This window comes from Ammodytes marinus (genome assembly GCF_949987685.1).
Source record: "Ammodytes marinus genome assembly, chromosome: 3".
Classification (NCBI taxonomy): Eukaryota; Metazoa; Chordata; class Actinopteri; order Uranoscopiformes; family Ammodytidae; genus Ammodytes; species Ammodytes marinus.
In genome coordinates, this window is record NC_137232.1 from 3,407,157 (window position 1) to 3,420,149 (window position 12,993).

Genomic DNA, 12,993 nt, shown 5'->3' on the forward strand with positions numbered 1-12,993 from the left:
GTCCGCACAAATGCCGCTCACTGGATATTTTTTTCTTTTTCGGACCATTCTCTGTAAACCCTAGAGATGGTTTTGAGTGAAAATCCCAGTAGATCAGCAGTTTATATATAATATATATATATATATATATATATATATATATATATATATTATATATATCACTCACACACACACACACACACACACACACACACACACACACACACACACACACACACACTATCTCACAAAAGTGAGTACACCCCTCACATTTCTTCAAATATTTCATTATATCTTTTCATGGAACAACACTGAATTAAAGCCATAGGAATTATTTTAAAAAAAAATCCTTTAAATGATATCGGCTACGATTGCAACAATGCTTCATTTGTGTTTAATAACCTTTTGTAAATGAGTTATTGATCCTGGAAGTTTGAATCTGTCAATATCTTTTCAACTTTACCGAACTTTTTGAGTGTGGGGGATATTCACAACTTGGGCATTTACGCATACACACGAAGGACAACTTTAATAAGCCTATGTTTTCAACAGTTTAATTTGTTTGATATTTCTTCTATTCTCCTCAGCGGACCGCATTTTTTAAAATTTCAAATGTTTAAATCCCACCTATAATAAGGTGTTGTTAAAGGTGAAGTAAGCATATTTATTTATATTAATATAAGTGTTATATCGCTCTTTATTCATACAGTAATCACTTACACATTGTAATGTGCGCGTTTCATAAAGCCTATCTCTTAGTCAGCTGCTACATGTAATAAGCAATTGAACTTTATGTAGTATCCCGAAATTTTATCCAATCACAAGAGAGAACGCAACAAACTCACTCATGGTCTCACTGCCGGTGCACGCCAGAGCGACACATGGGTGAATGTTTATGCACCTACAATGGCGGAGCAGGTAAAAATCCTTCCCAATGTCTGTTTTGATGGTTTTTATCATGTTTTATCACACTTATGGATCTGAGATGATGCTAGATAACTTGCTGCTCGAAGACCGCAATGCATTAATGTGGTGACGTAGGGACGAGCGAGGGGACTGCTAACTAACTGACAGGAAGTTAGCTAAGGGGCACTTTACACGGTGAAAACGTGACAGTTTTCCAGTTTTTGGTTTAAAAAAAAACCCCGTTCAGACACAATTTATCTGACATCTTCACTCGTACACATGTTTTCAGAGGAAACGGGCCGAAATCGCTGTAGTAGCAGTGTAGCAGCCATGCCAAGCCAATAGTCAGCGGTGACACAGCCTAGTAGATAGCTCTTCGAGTACAATTTGATGCATAAAACCTTACTGTAACCGAAAATTAATGCCACTAACGTTCATAAAGCGGTTGGTGTAAGCTTGGGGTTACAAATATTGTAAAAGACAAGCTTTCTGTCCTCTTATTTCACCGCATTAAACTCGTGAAAACAGAAGACTTGCTGATAGTGAATGGGCTTTGTGAGCGGCTATCTTTCCTGTTAGGCGTACTTCAAAATAAAAGTCAACTCACGTGTGTCCAGTGAAATGCTATTAATGTTTAGCCAGTGAAATGCTTTTACTGTGAAGCCGTAGCCTTAATGCTTCTTGTTGAACAGTAACTTAACCGCTGCACGCTGATATTGTTTTTAATGTAGAGAGAGCCGTGTCCGTTTATTTAGCTAGAAAAACAGGCAGAGCACAAGTCTTTCCCCAGCCAAAGTGGCGGGTGGTCTCAATAACTTACTGCGGTAATCGCTTGGACTAAATTGGTTAGCCTATATTTTAGCCATGCACGTCACTCTCCGCTGATCACAGTGATGGTGCCGTGGAGACACCGTTCATGTTGTCTTCTAACTTTTAACTCGCTTGTGTTGTGGGTATTTTGACAGCAAATGTTATAGACTACGCATGTGTGAGGGTGGAGCCGTGACGTCAGCGTTATCAGGGGAAATGGTTTCGGTGTTTACAGGAAACCAAAACCGTTAAGTTTTCCAAAAAATCCTCCCTGGGAGGTGATCTCAAAAACCTGCGGTTTCATGCCTGCGTTTGCTGTTTTCCTGTAAATGATATAGTGCAACCGCGGGAATTTTTCCGCGTTTGCACCGTTTCGTGTTGTCGTGTAAAGTGCCCCTAAAACAGGGGTTCTCAAACTTTTGATAGCTGAGGGCCAATTTAGGAACCCAACATTGGACCGAGGGCCGCCGAAGGAAAAAAAATTATAAAACTGAAATTATTTCAATGGCCAGCGTCTTTGCGTCTTTACAGTTTACATGTATTGGTCTGCATCCAATACTGTGTAATTAACACATTTAAAGTAATAAATGAAGGGCTAGGTCTCATTTCAACATTGGGGAACACACATTAAAAGCGAGGGTCTGGGGGTTGTCCCCCAGAAAAATTTGAGGTTCGAACACTTCATTTTGTGCATTTTGGTTAATTTTTATGCAGTAATTTCTTTGTGTCTTCTGTATTTATTTATGGTGGAAATGTTAAGGAAAAGACAACTCGCTCCCATTGACACACATCTACTGGAATATAAATCAGTAAGGCACTGAGGCATTCTGTATTGCATTCAAATATTTATTCTACTTTATTGTTCAAAACTTTCTACACATTGAAAACGTATCACCTTTTGGAGTGTTTTTTTGTAGGACTCACTACTCATGATGCAGCAGCAGTGTTAACTATTATGACACTATACATTGGACATAAACAGGGTGGGCTATCAGCAGTCAACTAGGCAGATAGTTCCATGGCTATCAGCAGCTAGCTAACGTTAGTTTGTTAGCTAAACTTTAGGCAAAAGAGTTAGAAACCAGATAATGTTAGCATCCATCCTTAGACACTTGACCTAATCTAATTCACCTTGAAGGTGAGAAAGTGCATTGTATTTGGCTTGACAAGCTCACTATCTAACAACTTACATTGGGACCACTACACTGCCTGCTGCACTGCGGGAGGCTGACCAGCCGTCTGCAACGAGAGGCAGAGGCCAGCCGAACTTCGCAAGTTTAATAAGTGGGGAATGAATACAAACAATTAGGAGGGATATTTAAGTGTTTCGACCCCTGTACTGTTTTTACTGTTACGGGGGACGCATCCCCTCCGTGCGTTTCAATAAAAAAAAAAAAATAAATAAATAAATATGATAATTATCATTATTATTATTTTTTTTTTAAATAATTCATAATTCAATGCGGGCCGCACTTTGAGAACCACTGCCCTAAAAGAACCATTCCGTTTACAGCACCTTTAAATTGACAGGTTTTAGAATGGGTTTGGCGCCACGCTCTGTGCGTAAGGTCCTTCCTACGTCACCTACTTTGACAGACACACAGACATTACGCTACATGCATGTGGAGGGCACGTAGCCTACTACAATCTAGCAGACTTACCGGGGTTTACAAGCCTAAACATTTATTGCGACACGTGATGTGAGCTATTATAGCTGGAGAAGTCAGCGAAGGCCTACAAGGCAGGTTCATCTTTTTTTTGTCCAAGGCAGGTTCATCTTTTTTTTGTCCAAGGCAGGTTCATCTTTTTTTTGTCCACGGAATGATCGAGGCTCTGCTGTATTGCTCCAAACTGACCTGAGATGGGATTCCAAGTCCTCCTGTACTGGCCGAATATAATTGGTGAGAAACTCTTTAGAAATTGTATTTTTTTTATTGTAACAGCGGCTGCACGGCAAACCAACCAGTTTTTGATCCGAGTTTGACCTTACATTCGGCTTTTAGAGCGCTGCTCTTTCAGGAAACACCTTTGGAAATCCCGCGGACGTGACAATAATAGGCTCGTTCGACCTGTCGCCGTCTTGCTAAGACCTGCGCAATTATGACGCTCGTCTTGCTGAGCGCACTGCATTATGGTTAGACTTTTTGTCCCACTTGCACCCGTGGCTGGCTGCAGCTCGGCTGCTTGAGACTTTGAAGTCCCGCGGTATCAAGACGGACACAAACCCTGCATTCCAATAGTAGTTGCACTTCCCCTTGTTCATTTACCCTCAGCCCTTGGCATGACGTAACAGCATACGTTGCACGGAGGGAACTTGGAGAGCGGAGGGAGACTGGGCGGGGGAGGAGCGGAGGATTTAAATGGAACCCACTTGCCCACTTGCCCTTGTAGTCGCAATGGACCGTCAGTTACATAGGTAAATCTGAATGCAAATAATACAGAATTATAACATTCTGCTAAGGTAGCCTATGTTGCAGAAAGCCATTTCCATAGCATAACAAACATTGAATTTCGACACGGTAACTCAGATTATCAAGATATTGTTACTTACACATGTAAATAGTTTGCTCCGACATATTTTCTTATTTATGTTACTTTCAACCAAAAACATTTGTTTTAAATAGTCCTCTAATTGGCAGCCATCGGTGTTATAGCAGCAATGTGTAAACTGCAATACATTCACTGGATTGTTCGTATGGAAATAGGATAGCCTAATTGAGGCGTTTTGGAATATATTTATATATATATATATAGGCTATATTTGTCCTGCGGGTGGCCGCGATGTCCCTAAAAGCATACAGTCTACCGGAAAATAAAAGGAGAAGAAGAAGAAGACAAACTGCAATGCACTGTGGGTGATATCCACCTCGGAGTGACCATCCATGTTGACTTGATCACTCAGCCCTCCGAGGGTCTATCTCACGAAGTTCACTTCAGTTTCCAGACTATTGGAACGACACTTAAGATGGCAGCGGGGATTCCCCCGAGGGCAAGTGCCTAGGGCAAGTGAACGAGGGCCTGTTGAACGGGTATTGGAACGTACCCAGACACTGGAGCAAGTCGCTGCAGTTGCTCCCCACGGGCTGCGGGAGCGAAATGTCTGATGGGAAACGTCTTGCTGACAGGCGGAGCTGAGCGCTAATTGGGAGTTTAAACCTCGTGCCTTTGATGCGTTTCCCCAATTGGTTAGGCAAAAGTCTGACATCACCGCTCAAAATTAAATTACGATCCATTCTTTTTGATTTTAATTTATGTTTAATCATTAGGCCGCCACAATATGCATTTAAGCAGAAATGTACTTAATCAGAGTTAAACCTCTGAACCCTTGACATAGAAATAATTTGGATGTGTAACTCTCCTGTATAGATATATTTAAAAGTGAACACAAACTTGAGTCACATAAGATCTTGGTGAAGTGATTTTTATACCATTAAGATTAAATCATAGGCTTATTTCAAGTGATCTAAATGGTCTGGGAATTGTATTTTACATGTAGTGTCGCAAAGCCAGACCAAAACTACAACAAGTAGTTTGTTTGTTACACATCATAATACAGTTCATCATATCCATCTCTACAATAATAATAAGGGATCTTTTCTTAGAGCTTCTTTATTTAGGCCGATCATATTCGTTATGTGAAGGGAGAAATACTAAACCTCCTTTATTTGGATTTGTAAATTATTCTTGTAAATTATTCTTTATCACTTAAAAGTAGGTTTTCTAGTAAAGTAACAAGAAAGATAAAGATGTGTGGGGAATGGGGATATTATATCTCGTTTCTTGTTTTGAAAATGCCCCTCGCTTTTAAAGTGTTTACTCGTCTTTGTGTTGTGTTCTGCTTCTAATCGGTTGTAGCATGTGTGACTCTCCTGCGAATATGTTTCTAATAGGCCTTCAAAATAAAACTAGAAAACGAACTGCATCCGCAACAAGGACGCTACTTCCGACTCGGAGCTGTCCGGCTTCAGTCAGGCATTTTCGTCACTCCCCCGACTGCACTCGGCTACTCTCGTCTACTTTCCAGACGAGCTGAAAGTTAGGTCGAACGAGAAAAGAGATTAGAATACTGGGCTGTCTGGGAGTGCCTTTACTGTCTAAACCCGCCTCCCAGCACCGCCCAAGTTTATGAACTTTTTGAATTTCAGGGAGGAGGCAGTTCTGCCCAAACTAGGGGGGTTTATTGTTTTGCAACAAACAAATTTCTCCTACGGGGGATTAATAAAGTTGTAACTGATCTTATCTTATTTTTACCCTTAATGAAATATTTGAGTGCCGTCTCCCAAATCGTTAAGTGTCGAGCCTAGGCCAAAGCCGAACAACAAAGGCCCGGAGGTGCCTGCGAAGCCCGGTCGTTATCCGGGTACGCCTGCTCCCACGCCCTGTAGGGCTCTTGCCCGCTCATATCGGATAGCCGATACCGAATGTTCCAACATAGTAATGGGGGGGCTTTCACATCTACCTTGTTTGGTCCGGCCTTTCAGAATTTTCCGTTTGATCCGAATCCGAATCCGAATTACAGGTGTGAAACCTCCCGTGCACCACAGTCCGGACTAAACAGAGGTGGTCTCGATCCGGATTATGAACTATGGTTCAGTTTTGTCCAGAGTGAGGGCTGTTTTTGGATGGTTCAGACTTTCGGACCAATTACAGGAAGTCCTGCCAGTTATCTCCAGTCACAAAGAGGAGAAATGAGCCACTGACAGGGGAACTGTAGGAGCGGGGCGGAGCGGGGCGGAGCGGGGCGGGGGGTTGCTGACGGGAGACAGGAGAAGTTTTTATAATTTTTTTATATATACAACTGTATTCAAAGCGGGTGTGCGTGCGCTGTCTGTGGGGCTGCCTGATCTATACAGCTTTGCAGGGAAATGAATCTGTTTACATTTTTCTTCATTCATTCAAACTGATGAAGGCTTTACCGCCGAATAGAAACGCAGACTTCCGACACACGTACATGTACAAACCAATCAATGTCCAAGGGGGACGTATAGGGGGACCAGCCCATGTAGGGGATAAACACAGGTAGGTATGTCATGGAAAGTTCTTTAGTGTGCTGGCAAAACTGCAATGTGAAACCAAACTTACACGGATCAAATCCACAAAGGGGATTGAAAAAAAAGTCCTTAATTCGGACCTTAACTTTTAGGTGTGTAAAGCCACCTTAATGAGCTCCAATGGTTCAATGGTGTCCAGACCAGTAGGCTGAGTACATTTAAATTGGCCAGCGGCAGGTCTGGATTTCCAGGCTAGCTAGACAAGTGCCTTATGTGTCACTGAAGTCCCTTGGCTGTTCTGAGTGTGTTTGTATTGTGTCTTTCAGGATACATTAGGATTGGCCTTGTGTTTGCTGCGTGGGCTGCCTATGACTCGCCAGCACACTTCGTCTCCCTCTACTCAATCTTTGTTGCACTTGATGGTAAAGTACCTCATCTGCCCCGTTGGAACTGACTGGCTTTGAGCTTTGAAATGCTGCTTTTGCTGCTGCTAGATAACATTCACGTGTGCACTGTGGCAATTGCAACATAGTCATTAATGCAATTATTATAGCAGTAGACCACCACTGTAGCACTGAGGCTTTTTCCACTGGCTGGAACTAATAGCAGCATTATTATGGGCTGTATTCCCTTTAGGTTGGTGCAGACATCTGATATTGTGCATGCTTGACAATGGCTCCTAAATGGAATATAGCCACGGTCACCATGACTGTATGTCATAAATCAAGCTGCGTCCTTATCCTATAATACTATGAAAGATGGACTTGACGTGGTGGTGGACAACTTGAACATATTGTACTAAGGATTGTATGATTGAGCCGTTATGATCTGATCATATGATATTATTGTCAATGTCAAAACTTGGTCAAGTCCATCTTCAAGATGTTGAAGTTGCAATGATTAAAAAAAGTTGCAATGATTTAAAAAAAAAAAAAAGAAGATGTATAGGCCTATATCCACATCCTGTCATTCATATTTCCGTTCGGCCAGCAGCGGACCCGGGTTAATCAATAAAGCATAAAAATGCCAAAAAAATATCTTAAAAAAAATATATATATATTTAATCGTTACCCCTTGATATTAATCACAAGCAACCAATCTCTCTAGACTCAAATCCACTTTTTAAAGAACAGACAAAGACGCCTTACAAGGAGGAATAGTTAATGAGGGTACAGAAGGTCCCCAACGCGTGATGGTGTTCTGTGTACAGGCGTGGACGGCTGGCTGGCCAGGAGACTGGGCCAGTGCTCCAGCTTTGGGGCCTGGCTGGACGTAGTGGTGGACAACCTGGGCAGAGGCATGCTGTGGAGCCAGCTGTATCAGGTCTGTGGGCTGCAGCACAGGCAACACATTCAGCACACACACACACACACACACACACACACACACACACACACACACACACACACACACACACACACACACACACACACACACACACACACACACACACACACACACACACACACACACACACACACACACACACACACACACACACACTTTTATAGACCTCTGAACACCATGTAATGAAGTTTATATATATATTTTTTTTTTAAACATTCCACTATACAATTATGCCCCACTTTGTGTTGGTCTATCACATGAAATCCCAATAAAATAAATGTAATTGTGTCCATCTTCAAGTTCTGTAATGAATGATGCTGCATTTATTTCCTCCTGACTGACTCTTATTTGAATGTTTGATGGCAGACATTGTTGCAGCAGGTGCCTTCTTGTACCACTGTCTGACATCCTGTCTATGTGTTGTATTGCAGTGGGGCTGGCTGGTGTCTGCGTTGGAGTGGTGTGTGTTTGTGTGTAACCACAGTGCCAGAGGGGACCACTGGAAGAACAGCTTCACCAGCAGCCCTCTCTTCATACGAGTCATCATAGCAAACGGTCCGTCTCAATGCTGGTATACACTGTGTAGCTCGTGGTCAATCTAGGTTCCATGGCTGTGTTCGGAAAGCCATACTAACGTCTTACTCATACTCATTTTGAGTATGTGACGGTTGTGTATGCGAGTTTGGGTAGGCAAGAAATGCCCAGACGAGTACTAACTTCCGGGAAGATTTTGGGTAAGGATCGATTGGATACTTTTTCTACTCAACCGCCCCACAATGCATTGCGTCTTTTCCAACGACAAGGACTTTAAAAAAAAATCTTTATATACAATTCTGCATTTCCTGCGCAACAAAGGACTGTATGTAAAAATCTAGTTCTATATCTAACCTGTGGAGGGCGGCAATACACTAAACAGCGTCTAAACGGCCGGAATCTTATAAGAAGAAGAAATTATTTATTGCTTGAGTATACTTCAGTGTGAATGTTTCGACACACCTCGCATACACAATCAATCTTTAAGTAGACAGTATGTAGTATATAGATGTTGAGTATGTAGGAGGGAGGACGTTAGTATGGCTTTCCGAACACAGCCCATCAGTTGATTTGACTTGTGTGTGTGTGCTGGCGTTAGGGTTCCGGACCCCTGTTGGCTTGTGGGTGATAAGCGGGCTGCACGGCCTCCCTGTGTGGCTGTATGGGTGTGAGCAGGGTGTACTCTCCCACTGGCTCTACCTGCCTCTATGGAGCCAGTGTGTGGGCACGCTCCTGCTGGCTGCAGGCCGCCTCATGGCTCTATCTGCGGAGGTACAAACACAACCCTAAACATCCTGTTGACCAATGTGGCAGTCTGAATAGAATAATTGCCATGTGTTTTCTCTACAGATGTGGTGCGTATGGACACACGTTCAGTTCCTCACCAGGGACGAGCCAGAAGAGAAAGAGCAGTGAAAGACACTCGGCTGATCAGCGCTCACCTTAGGTCACATGCTTTTCTCTACAGCAGAACTAATTCAGCCATTTTGGGCTGTAGAGGTACAAGATTGATTTAAAAAACTGCTGACTAAAAACAATATATGACAGCAAGCGCTGGCACAAGCAAAGCACTTATAACATATTAGATAAAATAATACAAATGCTATTAATAAAACAGCAGTATGGGATACATACATAATGCAATACTTCATAGGACCTTACTGTATATCATATGGAAAAAAATATTATTTTTGTTATTTATGGGGAACAAAGTGGCAGGGCACACTTACTCTTAACCAAAGCAAAGCTTTTCTGACACTGTGGTGAAGAATGTCAGCAATTTAAAAAGATGCGTGCAACAGCAGCCATTTAAACAGCGTTTAGAGTGATAAACAAATCAGAACATGTAAATGGTGTATCAGGGGTTTGGTTACAGGACTTTCATGTGATGGCGGTCAAATTCAATGTGTCATTTATTAGAACAGACTTAAATAGCCTTTGTGACCGATATTCAAATATTTTTCTTCAAAAGGTTAAGCTCTAGCTTTATTTTTTGCCTACTGTACATGTTTATTAAATCGGATCTGCTCCGAGTTCACGAGTAGGAACTCCGACTTTCCTAGTAGGAGGTCGGAAAAAATACCACTTCCTCCAGTGCAAAGTTGAATGGAACACAGCATAAGTTACCCTGCGTTCCGAATCGCATACTTTCTACTATTTAGTATGGCAGAAAAAATATTTAGTATGCCCCAATTCTTGTGGCCAGATTACTACTACACCCGGCCAAGATTTTTAGTGCCGAAAACAGCATCCTATTTGGGCGATTCGGACCCATAATCCAGTGCGAACCTGAAGTGACGTCGCATCGAGGGAGCCTCTGTATGAAAACCAGGCCCCCAGGATGCTGCCTTCTCCGAGCAGCCAGCATGGACTAGTGGCCAACCCATTGGTACTGCATGCTGTGAATGGGAGCTTATTTTCCCCGTCCACACAATACAAGCGGCGAACAAGATTGTGTCTCCGCAAATTTTTTCTGGATATCAATCATAGGCTCATACTTATCTTTAGACCATGTACTAATAAAACTGTAGTTTTCTCATTTAAAAACGCCACCTCAAGCGTTTTATTAGCCCAACGGCTTTTAACGTCTTTCAGTTTGTTTTCGCAGGAGGAGGAGGGGTGGGCAGCCGTGGGCAGCTGAATAGAGTCGTAGTGAAACAACCGTTGCTTCGGCCGGCCCGGCCTCCGATGGCGGGAGGAATCTTTGTTTATCACTATATTACTTTACAACGACGGGGTGTAATTTAAATATTACAGATAGAGAATCATCGGGGATTAGTAACTTATACTTCCATGGTCGATAAACATGCAACTGTGCTCGTCCCGCTCAGCTTAATGCACGGACATATTATAACGTTACACTGCTGGAGAATGAGTAGCGTGTCATGCTTTAGGGGTGTGTCGGCACCCATAGGCACCAAAGTCACTTCCTGAATGGTCGCCCTGCGCCAATGAGCAGCTTTCATAGGAATGAATGGCTTCACGTTTCCAACGGTTTTCAGTCCGCTGTCCATTTCTTTATAGGTCCATGATGAAAACAAGCAGGGATGCGATGGATATTAAAGCAAGAGGCAAAATGTACTTTTCGGGAAGAGAGAACGCTACAAACGGGCACCCGTCTCACTGCCGGTGCACGTGCAGAGCGACAGATGGGTGAATGTGTATGCGCCTACAATAGCGGAGCAGGTAAAAATCCTACCCAATGTCTGTTTTGATGGTTTTTATCATGTTTCATCACACTTACGGATCTGAGATGATGCTAGATGACTCGCTGCTTGAAGACCGCAGTGCATTAATGTGGTGACGTAGGGACGAGGGAGGGGACTGCTAACTGCAGTAACTGACAGGAAGTTAGCATGACCATTCCGCTTACTGAACCTTTTATATACCGGAAGCACACTAAGGGCCCGTGTCCACCTAACGCCTTTTTCCAGCGTTAAACGCTGGCTGTGCGCTCGGGAGTGTGTCTACTGAGCGTTTTTTTCGACCGCTTTTTTCGACCGCTTTTTTCAAGCGTTTTATGAGCTGGGAGAGAGAGTGCTGTGATCGGGGGAGAAAAGATGCTGATCGTCACCTGTCAGTCAGACCTATCAACACTGGTTTAACTCTTTAGGCTTGCTGTTTTCTATTTAAATCGTTACATTGTAATATGAGTAGTCTTATGAAACAGAGAATACTTTCCACCATCCTCTGTTTGGATGAGGAGTTATCGCGGCTCCTGCAAACACACACGGAGCAAGTTGTAGGCTGACGTGTGCGCATGAAACAATCCGTAGGAGATAAAAAATACAGCGAATCAAGAGTTCGCCTAATCTGCTCCCACAAACGGGCTCTCCTCCCTCTGTTCTGGTCATTTTAAGTCACAATTTTTGTAGTTTCGGGTAAACAGAGACGGAAAAAGCAGTTTCTCTTCCGTCTTCTTTGTTGCCAAGGCGACGAGTCCCGACGATCTACTATCTGATTGGCCCTCTGAAAAAAGCGGCGGTGACGTCCCCACCGCCTTTCTGAAAAGTTGAACTTTTTTCAACTTGCAAATCTCGAAGCGGCCGCACAAAAAGGCAAAAACGCTTGAAAAAAAAACGCTGGGCGCTGCGCCTTTTCTCTGAGCGGCCGCTTCTCATTGGGAATCGATTGAAAAAAGGCGCTTGCGGTGGGAAAAGGCGGTAGGTGGACACGGGCCCTAAAGCTCCATTCCTAATATCGTAACACTAGTCACATGGGGGAACAATATTAATGTTGAGAGTGAATTTTGCATAATAGTTCTCCTTTAAGGTGTGAACACAAGAGAAAGATGCATGTGGTGTTTTGTGATCAATGATACAAGTTTTAATGTTTTTGTAGCTAACAGTGAAGCAGTAACAGGACAACAGTGAAACACCCCCCTCATCACATTTTGGTGTCAGTCGTCTTAGCTTTTACTGTGGGAGAGATCACAGCTTTTATTCAACATCTTTGTCCTTCTTTTTCCCAGCAAGCCCCACCATGCCTTTAGGCCCCACCATGCCTTTAGGCCCCTCCACTCACACTATGGTAGTCCCTTTCACATATCGCTACACCCTCATGATGACCAGTAGGTACACTATACAAACTTGTCTCTTACATTCCACCAGTCAGCTGGTTTTCCAGGGTCATTTTTAAAAGGAAAAAAAAAACCATAGAATACTTTTTTTTTAAAGAGAACATTTCTGGACCCATTTTCTTTTTTCTCATGTTGGCCAAAACAGTGAGAATGTGACATCATGACAAGACAAGTTACATTTTGACAGGAAATGCTTCATATCAAAATTGGAGAGAAATAGCCTTTTAAGATCTTTCACATGGGAGGGTACTGAGAAAGATCCACTGCACAAAACGATAGCCCTAACAGAGCAGAATGCTATCCAACATGATTAAGTGCAGTCAGTGTAGCTGTGGGGAGAGAACAAAT

General features: G+C 42.9%; 1 protein-coding gene across 1 annotated transcript; it reads left to right on the top strand.

The window, feature by feature from the left end:
- Nucleotides 1-3,336: 3,336 nt before the first annotated feature.
- LOC307248576 (uncharacterized protein) lies at nucleotides 3,337-10,316 on the top strand. Its single transcript, XM_080024994.1, has 7 exons — nucleotides 3,337-3,440; nucleotides 3,493-3,596; nucleotides 7,013-7,108; nucleotides 7,897-8,009; nucleotides 8,465-8,588; nucleotides 9,166-9,338; nucleotides 9,417-10,316. The coding sequence occupies exons 2-7, from the start codon at nucleotides 3,557-3,559 to the stop codon at nucleotides 9,480-9,482; spliced, it is 612 nt and encodes a 203-aa protein (XP_079881120.1). The 5' UTR covers nucleotides 3,337-3,440; nucleotides 3,493-3,556; the 3' UTR covers nucleotides 9,483-10,316.
- Nucleotides 10,317-12,993: the final 2,677 nt, after the last annotated feature.

Coding starts and splice junctions, on each gene's coding strand:
- LOC307248576 (XM_080024994.1), top strand. CDS start 3,557: ATGGGATTCCAAGTCCTCCTGTACTGGCCGAATATAATTG. Junction 7,109..7,896: donor AATCTTTGTTGCACTTGATG/GTAAAGTACCTC, acceptor TTCTGTGTACAG/GCGTGGACGGCTGGCTGGCC. Junction 9,339..9,416: donor TCATGGCTCTATCTGCGGAG/GTACAAACACAA, acceptor TTTTCTCTACAG/ATGTGGTGCGTATGGACACA.